The sequence below is a fragment of the Vulpes vulpes genome, chromosome 15 (genome assembly GCF_048418805.1).
Source record: "Vulpes vulpes isolate BD-2025 chromosome 15, VulVul3, whole genome shotgun sequence".
Lineage (NCBI taxonomy): Eukaryota > Metazoa > Chordata > Mammalia > Carnivora > Canidae > Vulpes > Vulpes vulpes.
Genome location: NC_132794.1, coordinates 40,537,640 through 40,555,882, shown reverse-complemented (window position 1 = coordinate 40,555,882; position 18,243 = coordinate 40,537,640). Strand labels below are relative to the sequence as shown.

Here is an 18,243-nt window from a genome sequence, read left to right as displayed (position 1 = left end):
TCCGAAAATTGAGATGAGCCACGAAATGACCCTTAAGAAAAATAATAAAATCTGTACGGCTGCAAATAATTGTGACTAAATTAGAATTTAGATAGCTGGAGTTCTTTTTTAGAACTTTAAACATTTTGTAGTACAACGGTACTTAGAGTAATATGGGTGAATCCTTGGATTGATATACCCATTTACTTAAAATTGTACAGTTATATGATGCTTATATTAAGTCACACTTGTCTTATTTTGAAATTTGATACATTGATAGTTTAGACTAAATATGCATTAGCATATGATTTGGGATTTTTTGATAATTACAATAGTAATTGTCCGAGAGTATCTGGATTACATTCCCAACAAGTTTATTAAGGACTCCTATTCAAAAAAACAATAACAATTCAATAAGTTTTAAATATACTTAAAACTGTGTTGGGTACTATAGGAAATAAAAGAATGAGTGTAAGGTACTTCCTGACATTAAGAAGCTCACATTCTAGTTAAAGAGTCAAATTCAACTTAAGAAACTAAAAAAGAATGGTAGTAATAATAGTATTTTATATTTAATAACATTTTACAGTTTTTAAAATATTTTCACATATTTCATTTGATTCCCATGATAACTCTGTCACATAGATAGGAAACATATAAAGAAGCTAAAGCTAAGTTAGGGTCAATGGTTTGGCCAGAGTATACGCAGAGTAAATTTCCTGGATTCTGATTCTCTACATTACGCTGGTCATAAAACATAGGTACAAGAATGAATATTAGTAATATAGGTAACTCTTCATTATCCAGTAAAATATATTATGAAATTACAACAAGGCATTTATGAAATAATTAAATTACAAATCAGCAAAATATAGACATATTTTGCATAGCACAAACAGTGGTCATTAAAAACACTACTTATCCCAATAAGATGCACCGCTTCCCCTTGATTGCTTTTTTTTTTTTTTTTTTAACAGGCTAAGAGTCTCTGCTTGGCAATAGTATCTAGCAAGATTAATACCATTTATATTAAATCTATCTTTAATTTATTCTCTATTTATAGAGTGGCAAGCAGCTGGTATTTCATTTAGTGATAAAGGTCCTCTCAGTGATTTAAGATAAAATATTAAATGCAAAGACATGAAAATGGAAAGATTATAAAGGCAGTCTTTAAATGACTCAATTTAGGGAACTTTCCTAGTATCATCATACCAAATCCACACAGCAGGCCTGTGAGGAAGAATTATTCCCATGTTTCAGAAAAAACTAGCTCAGAGAAAGCTGGAATGATTTGCCCAAGGCAACAGAGCCCATAATCTGTGCTGAGGAGAGGAGCAACATAGGCAGTATGAGTTCTAAGTAGAACTTTTAAAAACCTTAAAAATCATGGAGACCTCAAGATCATAGGAGCAGAATTAACATGGCACATGTCTGGGATGGTCTGGTTAGAAGGGTTGGGTTGTATTAGCAAAAGTCTTAAGTCTAAAGCAGATGGAAAACAATTGAAATCCTCTTATATAGAAGTCTCAAAACAAATCCAGTGTTTTAGGCAAGGAAACAAGTGCAATATGCAAAACGAAATGAATGCCAGAGTTATTAGAGACGACAGGCATAACATCAGACCACTGTAATGTATCCATGTGCTAACGCCCATCTCTAACATGGTCTCTAGGATCACTAATATTAATTCAACTGATACTCTGAATGCCTACCATAGGTCAGGTACTGTGCTAGGTACTACAGATACAAAGAAAGTTACCCAGGGATGCCTGGATGGCTCTGTAGTTGAGCGTCTGCCTTCGGCTCAGGGAGTGATCCCAGAGTCCTGGGATCGAGTCCCACAGTGGGCTCCCCATAGGGAGCCTGCTTCTCCCTCTGCCTGTGTCTCTTCCTCTCTCTGTGTGTCTCCTCGTGAATAAGTAAATAAAATTTTTTAAAAATTTAAAAATTAAAAAATAAACGAAGAGAGTTACCCTTTCTTCTACAGAAGTTTAGAAAGGAATCATACAGTTATGAAACAATAAAAGTAACTGTTACAGTAGGTACAAATATTGTGGGAATCAAAAAAGAAAGAAAACAAAATAAAGCAGTCAGGGATGGTATCAAGGAAATAACAGAGGTAAATCTTGAAGGATGGATAGTTTATCAAAAAGCAGAAAGGTGAGAGAAATGGAGAAGGGGAGACTTTTTTTTAAGGATTTTATTTATTCATGACACACACACACACACACACACACACACACACACACACAGAGCCAGAGGGAGAAACAGGTTCCTTGCGGGGAGCCCAGTGTGGGACTGGATCCCAGGATCCAAGAATCACACCCTGAGCCGAAGGCAGACACTCAACCACTGACCCACCCAGGTGTCCTGAACAGGGGAGACATTCTAAACAGGATTAACAGTCAGGACATAGATAATGGAGAAATTCTAGAAACATATAGGAACTATTATGCCTAATAATATACCTTTAGATAGTATCAGGTATATACAACCAATAAACAATGATATATAATGTAATATTATGTATTAGCCTATAGTATCATGCATATAAATATATTTTACCTCATATACAACAAACACTTAAGTTGACAGAAATGAAGAATGACCCAAAATAAGTGGGTAATAAGAACCAGTCAGCATACAGGTTTCCAACTTCCCTGCCCTCATTTACCAAATCTAGTCAACTGTGGCTTCTATATCCATCTCTTCTTTTCTACTGCACTGCCATAATTTAGATTCTCGTCCTTTCCAGCCTGGACCATGAAATAGCTCAATTACTTTCCCTGCCAATTCTCCCATCTTCAAACAATCTTGCATTTTCCTTCAGGCTAATAATCCTAAAATCCTGCCTTTATTAGGTTCCTTCATTGCTTAAAAAACCAAACACTTTCAAAGGTCTCCTAATAACAGTGCCAGGAGTCGCCAACAATTTTGTGAAGAAATGATCATTCTCATTTATTTATATCCAGGCATTGTGTGTGCGTACCAGTTCAAGTCCCTCTAAGGAAAGGAAAGGACTGCCTTTGTAGGTTCTGCCTCCATTCGTACTATGATTTCTCAGGCTGGGTGGGCATGGGGGTGCTGGTGGTAGCCGAGGCTAATGGATTCAACACCTATAAATACACACTGGTTTATTTTTTTGGATCCCTTGGCTTACAAGATGAACTCCAAAAACCTCATCCTAGCTTTCAGGTCCTTTTATAATCTTGCACTAGCTTTCTTTTCTCTAACCTTATCATTTGCTGGGGTTTGAACTCATGATGACCTCGAGACCTGAGCTGAGATGAAGAGTTGGATGCTTAACCAACTGAGCCACCCAGGCATGACATAGATCCTTTTATCTTTCATTACATCAGTTTTTCCATTGAAAGTGTCCTTTTCTTTCTTTTCCACTCACCTGAATCCTATGTCCTTTAAAGGGCCTAATCAAGTGCTTCTTTGTTTAGAACTATCCTGAGGTTTAATTTTCTGTTCGCTTTAACCTTCCTCTCAATTGTTGGGCATACATTACCTTATTATATTTTCATTAATCAACCTACTAATTCAAAGAATATTTACTAAGCACCTGCAAGTGTCAATACTATATGCCAGGCACTTGGGGATACACAACAGAACACAGTCGCTACCCTTTGGGATTTACAGCACATTTGGGTAAAACAATTAACATTATGGTGATTAAAGCACTAGAGAGTAGAGGAATATAGATAAAGAGATATGGGAGTGTGTAAAATACATTACATTCCCTGAAGAATATAATGGAGAAGGCCATCAAGGAAGAAGTCTGAAGTCTGAACTCAGTCTTAAGGGGATTGTTAAGTTGGAACGCTCTAGATCATGAAGGCACATGTATGACTTGGTAAGCAGAAGAGACTTTATTCTGCAGGCAATGGGGAGACAATACAGTGTTTTAAATGGGAGAGTAAAAGGATGAGATTTATATTTGAGAAAAATTCCTCTGGTACATACTATAAGGATGGCTTTAGGAGGCTAGACAAGAAATGACAATGAACTATCCTGAGTATAGCAGCAGTAAGGATGAAGAGAAGGGGAGAGATCTGAGAAATATTTGGGAGACTAAAGGGTCAACAATTGGCAAAAAAGAGGGAAATAGGGAGAGGGAAGAGACAGACTATTTTAATACACCGAGGGGAAAGGGTCAATATATATATTTTTAAATATTTTATTTATTTATTTATTTATTTATTTATTTATTTATTTATTTATTTATTTATTTATTCATTCATTCATTCATAGACACAGAGAGAGAGGCAGAGACACAGACAGAGGGAGAAGCAGGCTCCATGCAGGGGGCCCGATGTGGGACTCGATCCCGGGTCTCCAGGATCACACCCCAGGCTGCAGGCTGTGCCAAACCGCTGCACCACCAGGGCTGCCCAGAAAGGGTCAATATAGAAAACACAGGAGAGGGGGCAAGCAAAGTTCTAGACCGCAGGTGTATGGATGAGTATTAAATAAGAATGAAGAATGTAAAGGATAGATGTCAATATGGATGTTGGTAAGAGGTGTTTTGGAATTACAGTGTACTCTAACAAGTTCAGTCATTTTCTGAATATAAGAGAATAGAGAATTGGGGGCTTAACAAGCATTTAAGTTTTGTGAAGAATTTAAGAAAAAAAAAGAATTTAAGAGAAAGGAGACTAGGATTATTTATAAGAATTTCTAAATAGTGTTAACAGTACAGTTGGAGTTGGAAATTGTGAATTTTTGGTGGCACCAATTTTCATAGCTGTGAGATAACGCACCCTCGTGTCCCCACCCCAGCAACACAGCTGCCAAGATTGACAGTAAGAAGAAAAAGTAAATGAAAAAAATTTTGTTAAAGAAAAGATAAAAAGAGCAGAGGCCCAATAAATCAATCTAGGGTTGGGGGCTGGGAGGTGGGCAGGGTCAGGGTCCTTCTGCCCATTTATAGTACTTGAGGGCAAGAAATTTAGTGTTGCTGTGACAATTATAGTTCTTTGTAACATAGTGCTATCTTGCATTCTATAAAACACTCAATGTTTGTTAATTGACTGATGATGAACTGATTTCAAAGAAAAATGTCCAGAGATAGAAATTCAAGACTAATTTCAATAAAAAGTTAGTGATAGAAATAAAAGCTGCAGTAGACCTAGAACCAGGACCAGTCGGGAGTCTTATCTAAGCCACCCAGCCTGACTCTTGCAGCAGGGGCCCTTGTTTGTTCAGGGAGGGGGACATATACTGATGTTGGCAGAGGTGAAACTGATGGCACTGGGGACAACGGGCTCTGGGTAGAAGTGGAAGGAAACACTAGGTTATACAGGCAGAGCTGCCACTATTGCTGGGCGCTCATCAAAAATACCCTTCAAGTTCTCGTGCATATGCCAAGTATAAGCACTAGATTAATAGAGACCCCTGAGGAAACCAGTGCTATCTAGAAGTGTGTTCCAAGAAAGAGAAATGTTCTTAGAAAGCCCCTTTTACTGTTTGGGCTTCCGATTTGTAAAATGATGATGACATCTAGAACATATAAATTATGTTCAAAACTCATCTGAATAATAACTCAGTTGTGCTGAAACTCTTCATTTAGGAGTAAATCCACCAGGAGTTGAACTCATCTATGAAGAAGAGAGTTGTGATTTTAACACATAATCAGTAAAACGTGGGAGACATAGCAACTGTTAATAGCAGAAAGCAGCTTTAATAAAAGCCCACAGTATAATATAATGGTTTCTTGGGCCAAATCCACATAGAAGAGGGCAGAACTTACATAGTTAATATAACAGAAAAATCTCCAAGAAGTAATCCTTATTTAGGATTTGAGGATTGTTGCAAACATTCAAGAAGGCTGTTGATACCTTACATCCTTCTTTGACAATGTGGATGACTTAAATGATTTTTCACGCACTATATTCATGCACTATATATATATTTCATGTTTCCTTCAATTTATATATTTCCTTCCTTCCTAGAGTTGGATGCTCACGCAACTGAGCCACTCAGGTGCCCTTCATATTTCCTTCACTTTAAAAGATGGTTTTGGAAGAACAGGCCCAACTACTCCTTAACAAGGAGGGTAGGAAATGGACTTGAATTTTAAGGAGCTAAAGCTTTGTATTATGTGGACTAAGAGCATACAATAAACATTCCTGATATTTTAAGAGAATATATTGATTTCATGTCACAGTCAAATGTTAATTGCTTAAATTTAACATTTTCTAAAGTTTTAAACATAAAGAGAAGCTAAAATGGCAACAACTGCTATACATGTTGTATAGTGGAATTTTTCAAAACATTTTTAGTGTGTGTGAGTATACACATGCACACAAACAGGTTTTGATTATTAATAAACGTGTCATGATCTTTTATAATTTAAAAATGCATAAACGTAATCTCATAGTCTCTTTTGAGACTGGCTTCTTTCATTCAGCATAAGGCTTTGGAGATTCATACAAGTTTTGCATGTATTGGTACTTTGTCCATTCATTCATTCATTCCATTCATTCATTTTCAGTCCCTTCATTTAAATCTTTTATTGAGATATGATTTATATACCATGTAATTACCCATTAAGTGTTCAATTTGATGTTTAATATATTCTCATTACTGTGCAACTGTCATCACAACATTTAACATTTGGTTCCCATACCCATAAGCAGTCAATCTCTATCTCACTTCCCCACCTTACCCAATCCAAAGCAACCACTAACCTACCTTCCGTTTCCTAAACTGGTCTACTCTGGACATCTCATATAAATGGAATTATACAATATGTGGTCTTTTGTGGCTGGTTTTTCATTTCACATAATGTTTTCAAAGCCCATTCATATTGTAGGATGTATCAGTCCTTCATCTGATTTTTATTGCAAGAAATATTCCTATTATGTGGATAGATCACATTTTATTTATATATTGATCAATTAGTGGACATTTGGGTTACTTCTCTCTCTTTTTGGCTATTGTGAATGCTGCTGCTATGAACATTCCCATGCAAGTTTTTGCATGGACATATACTCTCATTTCTTTTGGGTATTAGGAATAAAATCACTGGGCCATATGGAAACTATTTTTAACTTTTTAAGGAATTGCTGATCTGTTTTCCAAGTGGTTACACCATTTTATGTTCCCACCATAAGCATATGAGTGCTTCAATTTTTCCATATCCTTGTTAACTAACACTTGTTATCGTCCATCTTTTTATTAGAGCCATCCTTGTGGATGTGAAGTGGTATCTCACTGTGGTTTTGATGTGTATTTCCCTCATGGCTAATGATGTTGAACAGTTTTACGTGTGCTTATTAGCACTTTTTCCTCTCCTTACTTTCCTTTGGAAAGCTTCTGCCTCTTTTTCCTCCCATAATGAGGTTTTCTTCTGACTCATTTAATACTTTGTCATAATTATTGAATTGCTCCCTGAAGTATGTCCCTTTGTTTAGCATTTATACAACACATTCCCAGAAGAGTCTGTCATTTCCTATTTTTTTTTAAGATTTTATTTATCTATTTATGAGAGAGACAGAGAGCAGAGACACAGGCAGGGGAGAAGCAGGCTCTCTGCAGGGAGTCCAATGTGGGACTTGATCCCAGGATCATGCCCTGAGCCTAACTAAGGCAGACGTTCAACCACTGAGCGACCCAGGCGTCTCTACTATTTCTATTCCTTTCCCCAGTGATCTCTGTTCCACTTCATTTATTTGGTGGAAAACCTTTCTTACATATTCTCAGAATATTTAAGGGGTTAAGCGGTAACACATTCTCTAAATTTTTGCATATTAGGTAACACGTGTCCCCTTTTTTAGTGGAGATATCGTCACTGGAAATAAGGATTTAACAGTCTTTTTTCTCTTGGTAATCTGGATATTCTTCCACTGTCTCCCAATTTCCAGTGCTATGGGTTAGAATTATGATGCCAGTCTGACACTTTATAGATATATCACGTTTTATCTGGAAGCCTCCAAGGTTTGTGTTTTTTATCACTGATCTTCCCTGGAACTTCTTTCTGCATGTTGAAGCCTTTAGCTCAGGAAATTTTTTTCTGTTTGTTTAATTATTGCTTTTCCTCCATTTGTTTCTTTTTCTGGAACTTCTATTAGCTAGGTTAGGTGCCCTAAATCTATGCTCCAAATCTTATCTTTTTTTCCAAGCTCTTTGTAATCTTGGCTCTATGCTTTTGAAATATTTCTTCCACTTGATCTGCCAGGCCAATAAATGATCACATTCATTCATCCCTTTATTCAATAACTATGCACTCACTGCATGCTTCTATGTGCCAAGTGTTCTAGGCATTGGGGGTTGACAACAGACTAGCAGTGTACGTAAGAGAAAAAAGTTCCTGCCCTCACAGTGCTGACATTTTAGTGGACATAGTACATTAAAAAAAGTGTTTACACAGGGATTGAGAGTCAGATGGTAGTAAGTATTTAGCTGGTAAATCATATTTTTTGCTCTATAAAGTCTTTCTTTGTACTTCACTTGAACTTCCTTAAAAGCTATTATTATTTTCATATGCAAGTTACTGTGTCCTCCAATATTTCTATTTAGCTAATCTTTCACCTTGTTAATATTTTTTTTTTCATTGTTAATATTCTAAGTGATTTTTCTCTTTCTGGTTGCTTGGCTTCCCTACATGGGTTTTTTTCTTTCTTGTCTCAGAAACACTTAGGTTTCATTGTTGGAGGACCACAAGTGAGAGGAATGGACAAAGCAGGCAAGATGCCTGTAGGTGGGCAGTCCAGTAGGCAAGTTGACAGCCTTGTGGAAGCCCATGGGGAAGCCTCCCAGTGTTCAGGTCTCCTTATACCTCCCAGCCTTAGAAACAAAGAGATACCAGTTCCCTAACTTTTTCTCTTTCTTCTTTCCTCCAGGAGTCCATGGATCCTTATTAAGCCAAGCTCTTTCCTAAATCTGCTATTGTTACCCTCATCCCAAGGCTCTTGTCCAGCCCTTGAGGAACAAACAAGTCCTGTGCCATCCCTCCCTGACAGAGCTCCCACAGAACCCAGGCAACACTTGCACCTAACTGTTCACTGGATCCAGGGGCCACTTGGTTCAAATAAGGCAGATGATGGCTGGAATCAGGAACAGAGAGATAGTGAGATCTAACCTTCCCAGAACCTGCTCTGAAAAGTTCTGTTTACAGACTAATACTAAAAACATTTAAAACCTGGCAAATAGGTCAAAAATTTTAAAAGCCTGTTAAGTGCAAATATCTGTGAATTATATCATTTTCAACTACTGCCCTAATGATAAGCTCTGAGAAATAAAAAAGATCTTAATGTTACTTGGACTTCAAGGATATGACTAGATAGATGAATGAATAGTAAAATAACTACGTTAAATAAAAGAAGTCAGACAAAAGAGAGCACATTCTCTAGGATTCCATTCATACAGAATTCTAGGAAATGGCAAACAAATGTACAGTGACAAAAAAGCAGATCAATGGTTGCCTGGAGACCAGGTAATTAGGTGAGTGGGTTACAAAAGGGTACAAGGAAACATTTTGAGGCGATGGAAATGTTCATTATGATAGTCATTTCCGGGGCATGTACAGATGTCAAAACTCATCAAAATGTACACTTCAAACATGTGCAATCTATTTCACATCAATTATACCTCAATAAAACTTTAAAAGAAATACTGGTTGGGAAAAATATTTGCAATTTATATCATAAAGAGCTGATATCCCTAAATATAAAGAACATCTAAAGATAAAAACACCAACAGGTAAGAGGTATGAACAGAAAGTTTGAAATTTTCCATAATAAAAATATATAATTTCCAAAAAAATATTAGGACACTATTCTTAGCCCTCATATAATTCACAATATGGTTGAAGAGATATGGATATAATTACGAAGTCATTGCAAGTTCAGGCCATACTGCAAAGTATATGTGCTGATAGATATGGATAGATACAATGATCAAAGTTGGGGTAGAGGATCAGGCAAGTTCATCTTGGAGGGTCTTGAGATGCTGGAGTCTGTACAATTTTTTTGTGGTAGACAGGAAGTAGGAAGAAGAGAAGAGGGTTCAGATGAAAAATATATGAACAAAGGCAATGTGATTGGGGAGAGGGTGGAGATAAAGACAGCTTTTGAAAAGGATTCTTAACTCACCATTCTTAACACAACCATCAAAATCTCTTCTCACCAAAAGGCTAGGTGTTGCAGTGGAAGGAACCCAAAGGAAAGGAAACCTAACTCACTATGTGAGGGGTTTGGAATGGATCAGAATCATTTACACTACTTATGCAACCATATTCAATCTTTCCCATGTCTATGTTCTACCTGTAGTAGTATTTTTCTCTAAACAGACTTGTGTTTTTGTCTAGCTTCATTCTAAGAATAAGATCCATGAAAAGAAACATAATTTTTTCTAATACACTAAAATAAAATAATGCACTCATATGTGCATTCTTAAAAGTTATATTAAAATTCTTTCACTTAGGGATGCCTGGGTGGCTCAGCAATTGAGCATCTGCCTTCCGCCCAGGGCACAATCCTGGAGTCCTGGGATCTAGTCCCACATCAGGCTCCTGCATGGAACCTGCTTCACTCTCTGCCTGTGTCTCTGCCCCCCCTTTCATGAATAAATAAAATCTTAAAAAAATATATTTTACTTACTCCATATGCCCATCATTAACCCTTAAGCCTTTAATGAAACCTCTTTTCCATCTCACTGATAAGTGTACATCTCTCTAGAAATCTCAGGAGCAGAGGGCTAGTGAACAATTATCAGAGTATATCAGGATCCTTGCTTGTTCAGATTTCTCAAATTTCAGCATCATCTGAAAGAGTATTCTATTCGTGGAAATACTCTACATCAAATTAAAAAAAAAAATCCAACATGTGAAAAGGTAGAAGCAACAATTTTCAATTAATTTTGAGAAATACACAAAGACAAAAGAAACAATGTAAGAAGAATTGGTAACTACTGAGACAACAGAGCAATAAATAATTATGTGTCTATTTAAAGTAGAGGGAAAACCTTGTGTGGTGAAAAGAAGAGGCTTTAGTCCCAGAGACCCTTATCTAAATTCCCTATCTATCACTTAAACAGGGTAATTTCTTAGCACCTAACTTTCCTCATCTCTATAATAGGGATAATGGTTACCTGTCTTGGTTGTTGTGAGGATTAAACAAGCCAATATCGGTAGCACACCTGCACACTCCAGGTACTCAACAATTACTACTATAATGTCGATGACATTTTGTAATGTGAAGTCATTTCCTTTTTTAACCTGGCAAAACTGAGACATGCTAAAGTTTTTAAAGTCTATCATCTTACAATCTATTTTATAACCTATGCCAAATGTCTAAATTCAGTCTGAAATGTGAAAACGGAGTATTTTACAATATGCTACAACTACACTTAATATTTTATAACCCTAAACTAAATGTTGTTTTGAGTGTAGAATATAATATTAAGCAATATACATGCATATATATTTTTGAGAAATTTTATCTTTATAGCATTAAACGAGTTCCAATCTGGTGTGACCCTCTGGGGCAAAGTAGTAGACGGTACGCAGAGGGTTGAACACCAAGCAAGGAAAATTGGGGAAAGATTTAAAAAAAAAATTGTAAATAAGAGTACTGAAATTTGGGGAGGTGTTCTTTCTGACAATAATGGAATATTGGGGCTGGGAAGGTAGGCAGAAAAACATGAGCCATGTTTAAGGAAAACTTTTGACCTTCATATTTTAAAACAGCATATCTAAATTTTTGTTAATTGGGGGATGCGTGGGTGGCTCAACAGTTGAGTGGTTGCCTTCAGCTCAAGGCGTAATCCCAGTGCGTCCGGCAATTGAGTCCTGCACTGGGCTCCCTGCTAAAAGCCTGCTTCTCCCTCTGCCTGTGTTTCTGCCTCTCTCTGTGTGTCTCTCATGAATATAGAAGTATGATCTTTTTAAAAAATAAGTAAATAAATTTTTGTTAGTTGGGTTGGTAAAAATCCCACTGAATAATTAAAAGGGTACACAAGGGGATCCCTGGGTGGCTCAGTGGTTTAGCAACTGCCTTCGGCCCAGGGCATGATACTGGGGTACTGGGATCAAGTTCCACATCAGGCTCCCTGCATGGAGCCTGCTTCTCCCTCTGCCTGTGTCTCTGCCTCTCTCTCTCTTTCTCTCTCTCTGTCTCTCATGAATAAACAAATAAAATATTTTTTAAAAATTAAAAAAAATAAAAGGGCACACAACAGAACTTTTACATCTTAACTATTTCAATGTTAGTCAGTAAAAAGAAAGCAGTCATATCACCTTCTTTAAAACATTGGCTTTCATGGGTAACAGCAGTCTAATGGCTTACGGATTTCTAATAAAATTTAAACTAACACAGAATCTCTCTCACGTAGGATGTTCTCACTCCGTTTGGATCACTTGACAGTTAATGTCTAGAGATACTGTTCAATACCAATACAGGTATCTTTCTTTCCTGTTACAGGTCTGTTTCTGAAAATTTCCTTAGAATCCTATTTCAAAGGAAGGGGAAATCCTCCAGTCTGCTACCTGTATCAAGTGAAGGTAAATCCAGCAGCTGAAATCTGCCTAACCCACAGACAGTGTAAGATCTGATGAATAAGGGAGAAGATGTGGAATAATCATTTCAGAGAAATACTTTAACAAACTCAATAAATATTTAAATGAATGAAATATTTATACCTGATTAAGTAAATGCAATAAACAGTTGCACTGTCCTATAAAAGTCATCACAGATGTGAGACCTACTCCTATAAATCCTCTGGACACATGGCACATTAAGATATAATGTAACTTACTCTTAAAAAACTAGGACTTGGCATCCTGGTGTGATGTTTTAACACTGGCTCTGCTACTACTCACCATGTAATTCTAGGCAAGTACTTACGGTCTTAATACCCACTATTCCCACAGAGTGAGATGAAATTGATAATCCTTCATTAAGTAGCCTCATCTCTTAGCTCTCTTTACCACGTGTTCAATATGCTAACAATGTTTTTTTTTTGAAGATTTTATTTATTTACTCATGAGAGACACACGGGGGGTGGGGGTGGGCAGAGACACACAGGCAGAGGGAGAAACAGGCTTCATGCAGGGAGTCCAACGTGGGACTTGATCCTGGGTCCCCAGGATCACGCCCTGGACCGAAGGTGGCACTAAACCGCTAAGCCACCTGGGCTGCCCCTGTGCTAACAATCTTAAACTTTTGTTTCCCACATGCCCTGTACCTTCCTCTCCTACCTTCTATTGTGCTTTTACTTGTCATCTTCTCTAGACATCCCTTCAAGAACCAGTTACGCCCTATCCTCCGAAATACCTGTCTAGGGTCTCTTCTAGGCAATATTATTATTCTTTCCATCACCTGTTACCCAAAGCTGTTTTTGTTCTTATTAAACCACTAATCACAGTAAGTAAAAGGTAGGTCTTATTTTTGAACACTATGTCACACGTGTTAAGTGCTTTATATTCATTTTCCCATGTAGTTCACAACCACCATGTAAAGTAGGTACTGCTATTCCTTTTATCAAAGAGTAAAGTAGGCTAGAGAAGTCACTTGCCCAAAGTCACTCAAGTAATTAATACAAATTATCACTACTTTTATTTAGTAATAAATAATTAATTACTGGGATTCAAAGCCAGGTCCCTGGCTCCAAAGCCATTCTGCTGTCTTTGGGGGGGAACTTATACTTTCTATGCCTTTATAGCCTTAAGATAAAAGTACAACACCTGGCATGATACTTGCACTGAACATGTGTCTAGTTAAAGAATTTAAAAGGCAGAGAAAATGTCTATTCACTGAATAGCCTCTTAGGTGTAATTCGACTGAATTTGTAGATACACAAATGATCTGACAATGTCTCTATCCGCTAGGATATCTAGTTTGTCTGCTGGGGGAAGAGAGACAACTGTAACAGGTGATTGCAATACAGATGTGTTTCATACAATTTCTATGGACAGGCTGCTGGGAAAACAGGATGGGGCACCTAAACTAGACAGGGAAGGAGGAAAATAGTCAAAAAGATGTTAGAAGTCTGAGTTTCTGCTTTTCCCTTCAAAACTAATTAAGCAGGGTTCCAGTAACTAACATAGCAGGGATTAATGTACTTCTTAAAAATTAGCTATTATGTCTATATTCATATTTCTATTTTATCTCAAATTACCTGTCTAGTTCAAATACATCTGTTTTAAAAAACATACTTTAAAGAATGATTTACTTTCTAAATATGTTCTATTTATACAGTACACATTTTTCTCTCTTTACAAATACAGACAGAAAAACATGAAAAAAAGCAACTGGTTAGAAAAATAGCTAACGTTAGAAGTGCCTCTAACATCCTCAAAAATGTTATAATCCTAAAATCAAAACCAAAAAAAACCCCCCAAAACCCAGAAAACTTAATTAAAAGTTTTCTCCATATGGTTCCCTCCTTCTCCTCTAATTTAATCCTATAGTAACAAAATACAATTTAGGTAATATATTCCCATCAGTTGTTCACTTACCAAACAACAGTTCATTCAAGTGGATGCTTTCCGGCTGTCATGGAAAACGCCAAAATAAAACGCCTTATTAAGTTCAAGTTAGATTGTATCTGTCACTTCTTCTTTGCCCAAAGCAATAACTATGGAAGAACATAAATTAAGCCTAGCATGTCACTTATTACAAAGTTGGCTATCAAAAATTTTTTACAGCTTTTCTAGGTAGTTGCTAATAGGTTAGATGACTTCAATAGTGTTGTAATCTGAGTAAAGCAGATTTCACCAGACATGATGGGACGAGTAAAGATGAAATAATAAAAGGAGTGAAGGAAATAAAAACCAATGAAAAGTGGAATGAGGTACAGATAATTTCACTTGTTTGCATTTTGTGAAATTAAGACAATAGCAAAGCTAAAAACCTAAAAGGAGTAAAATATAAATATGGGCAGCAAACAAGCAGCTAAGAAAGTTTGAACTTCAAACACACAATCAGGAAAAGAAAACCTTAACTTCTTTGAGTGAAAGTTGTGGAGAACCAGGTTCAAGTTCAAAGTAGACTAAACATTTCAATTTATCACTCGACTATTCAGCAAAACAAAAATAATCTGGCAGACAGATTTTTCCATAAAATCCCATTTTCCCCTGGTAAATTCTCTCACTAGAAGGAAAAAAATAAGCAAAAGGAAATTTTTTTAGTCCTTGTCTGTAAGGTAAGAGATTCTTAAAAATTCACAAAGATGACTTGTAAGACAAGAGACAGTAGACAGTTTTACAGAAAGGAATTATGATGTGTTACTTGCCATAAAAAGAAGTTAGACTCATGGAGTTAAAGGGAATTTTGAGACATTCTCTTAGCCTTTATTCACATACTAGAGAAATTCTTGGATAATTCATGAAATTTAGAGACTTAAAAAATAAAGGGCTTCAAACCACACCTACATTTAATGCAATATTAACTAACACTTTAATTACATTTCAAAATTCAAAACCACAATTCCCCCAGCAAGTGTAACTGTTATCATTTAGAGAAAATAGAGATAATCTCATTCAAACTTAACCCAATGCTGTGCTAGTCACCATAACGATCTACTGTACTTCTTTCATTAAAGAATTCTTAAACCATTTGCTACTGAATTAATGATTAACTGGTAAACTGAGGCAAAATACTGAATAACCTGAGAAGTCACAAGTGCAGAGTCCACTGTACAAAACTACTGAACCATACTCTTCCCTTTTATGTACTTTCCCAGATATAATTTAAACTGTCTGAGCAAAGGGTGCAATTTAAATTCCACGTAAATTGACTTTTACTGTGCCTTTCTTTTTTGCTTGAAAACTCTTTTCACACATTGCCACTGATTGAATTTCACCTGTAGATAATGAACACAGAACTCATTGTGGGGAAAACAAACCAGAATGTGAAAAGAGAGAAGTTATCAGATATACAAGGGAGTGATACAGTTGACTGAATAGGACTTCAACCACAATACTTTCTCTCCATCCTTCAGGGGTTACGTTTTATATTTTAGTTACCATTTCTTTCTGGAAAGACCCTGTAAGTTCCGAAAGCTCCCAAGCTGAGGACTCACCTGGTTCATCCAAATGCTGAATCAGGGCTCTTCTTTCTGCTAAGACGGGCTCCCCCTCTTTGGAGAGCGACGCTGCTGCCCCCTCTTCTGGGTCCTCTACCTTAGTCACGGTGAAGTGTGGCATAGCTACAGTTAGGACTCCTGTGCTCCCGCCGGATTTACACTCTCCTCCAGCCTATCTTCCCTTGCCTGCCTCCTCCTCAGTGCCCCTTTCAGACTCAAATCACTGCCTACGGGAGACTGAGGCTGGAACAGGGAAGTACTTTCGGCTCACGTGACCTGCAGCCCCAAGGGAGGGGAGCCAGGGAAGACACGCCTTGCTCGGTGTTTATCACTCACTCGAGGATTAAGTACTCCACCCCTGCTCACGGTAGTTGAGCTCAAGGATCCCAAGAACTGTGTGGGCAGCTTTCCCAGAGCTGCCAAAACTGAGAGTGGGCACAATTCATGAACTGCCGCCCATTGTGTGCTCACCCACATTTGCTTCAGTTATTTCCACCCCTATGTGCACATCATCATATCAACCTCTGCCCTCATATTTCACACCAGAAAGATTAGGGAACAAGTTCATTGTATAAACATTCCTTTTAAAGAAAAACTGGCACACTACATCAGTTTAGAAAATGAAACTATTTGTAGGCTTCTGTTGTTGCTTTATTTTAAAGCATATGAAAAATAGTAATTTCTTATTGTTCATTTTTTAAAATTTTTATTCATGACAGACACAGAGAGAGAGAGAGGCAGAGGGAGAAGCAGGCTCCATGCAAGGAGCCTGACGTGGGACTTGATCCTGGGTCTCCACGATCAGGCGCTGGGCTGAAGGCGGTGCTAAACCGCTGGGCCACCCGGGCTGCCCCTTAATAGTTGTTTTAGACCTACTTTGTACTCTGCACTAGAAACTTTCCCTTTTTAAAAAAAAAAAGATTTTATTTATTTACTTAGAAAAAGCACAAGCAGTGGGGAGGGATAGAGGGAGAAGCAGACTCCCCACTAAGCAGGGAGCCTAACGTGGGGCTTGATGCCAGGACAGTGGGATCATGACTTGAGCTGAAGGCAGATGCCCAACCAACCGAGTCACCCAGGCATCTTTAGGAACTTTTCATTATGATCTCATTTAATCAGCACAGAAATATTAGGCTAAGGAACTTGCCCAAAGCCACAGTTTATAAACAGTGAAGCTGAACCAAAATCCTGTAATACTCTTGTTAGTAGGTAGCATAGAAGTTTCAAAAAAAGACAACTCATATACACTCTTCTAAAGTTTATTTCATGGGTTCCTGTTTAGCACTGATTTGTGATCTTGGCTACATGCTGGAATCATGTGGAGAGTTTTTTTTTTTTTTAAGATTTTATTTATTTATTCATGAGAGACACAGAGGGGAGGGGGGCAGAGATAAGCACAGGGAGAAGCAGGCTTCCCACAAGGAGCCTGATGCAGGACTCATCCCTGATCCCAGGATCACACCCTGAGCTGAAGACAGATGCTCAACTGCTGAGCCACCCAGGTGTCCCATGTGGGGAGATTTTTTTTTTAATCTTTTTTTTTTTTTTTAACTTTGTGAGCCTTTTTTTTTTTTTTAATTTTTATTTATTTATGATAGTCACAGAGAGAGGCAGAGACACGGGCAGAGGGAGAAGCAGGCTCCATGCACTGGGAGCCCGATGTGGGATTCGATCCCGGGTCTCCAGGATCGCGCCCTGGGCCAAAGGCAGGCGCCAAACCGCTGCGCCACCCAGGGATCCCTGTGGGGAGATTTTAAAACCTCTGATGTCTATCTAGGTCCTGTCCCAGACATTCTGATTTAATAGATCTGGAGTAGAGCTTGGGCAGTAAGACTTTTAAAAGCTCCTCTACGTCCCAGATGATTCTAACAAGCAGCCAAGCTTGCAAATTACTAAGCTATAGGAAAGAGAAAAGTTGATCACATAAGACGTCTTTGCCACTATATTTATCTTTGTAATTATTTTATCTTTGAAAGGTGTAGTAGTGCCCTTAGTGATTTTTCCACACTTAGAACTGAGGTAGCTCCTCTACTAATTTATTCAAAGGAACTTAACTACCAAATTATCAAAGATTTCAGTATCATATTCTGGGTTCCAAATTCTTTAATATTTTAGTGCCAATGGATATTTCCAATAGGATCTTGGCCTTTCATAATTAATGAAAAGAGTTGAACTCTGGCTAATCATCTACAGTTGATGGATATGAACGATGACTTATGCTATAAATCTGGG

The 18,243-nt window shown here is 37.5% G+C and overlaps 1 protein-coding gene across 5 annotated transcripts in view; it reads right to left on the bottom strand.

Moving 5' to 3' along the window:
• The window catches only part of SLC12A6 (solute carrier family 12 member 6), a 90,152-nt gene that overhangs the window by 55,745 nt on the left and 16,164 nt on the right, over positions 1 to 18,243 (bottom strand). Inside the window, exons 1-2 of one of the 5 annotated variants that reach the window (XM_072738184.1) lie at positions 16,009 to 16,297; positions 14,444 to 14,562 (exon numbers count right to left, since the gene is read on the bottom strand). The exons of 2 other annotated variants lie outside the window; for them this stretch is intronic. Coding sequence is in view for 2 of the 3 variants with exons in the window: in XM_025998394.2 (XP_025854179.1) it covers positions 16,009 to 16,132 (124 nt within the window). In the remaining variant the exon portion in view is untranslated. Of the gene's footprint in view, positions 1 to 14,443; positions 14,563 to 16,008; positions 16,312 to 18,243 lie in introns of those variants that run through there. 2 more of the 5 variants (XM_072738183.1, XM_025998394.2) reach the window with 2 other exon arrangements.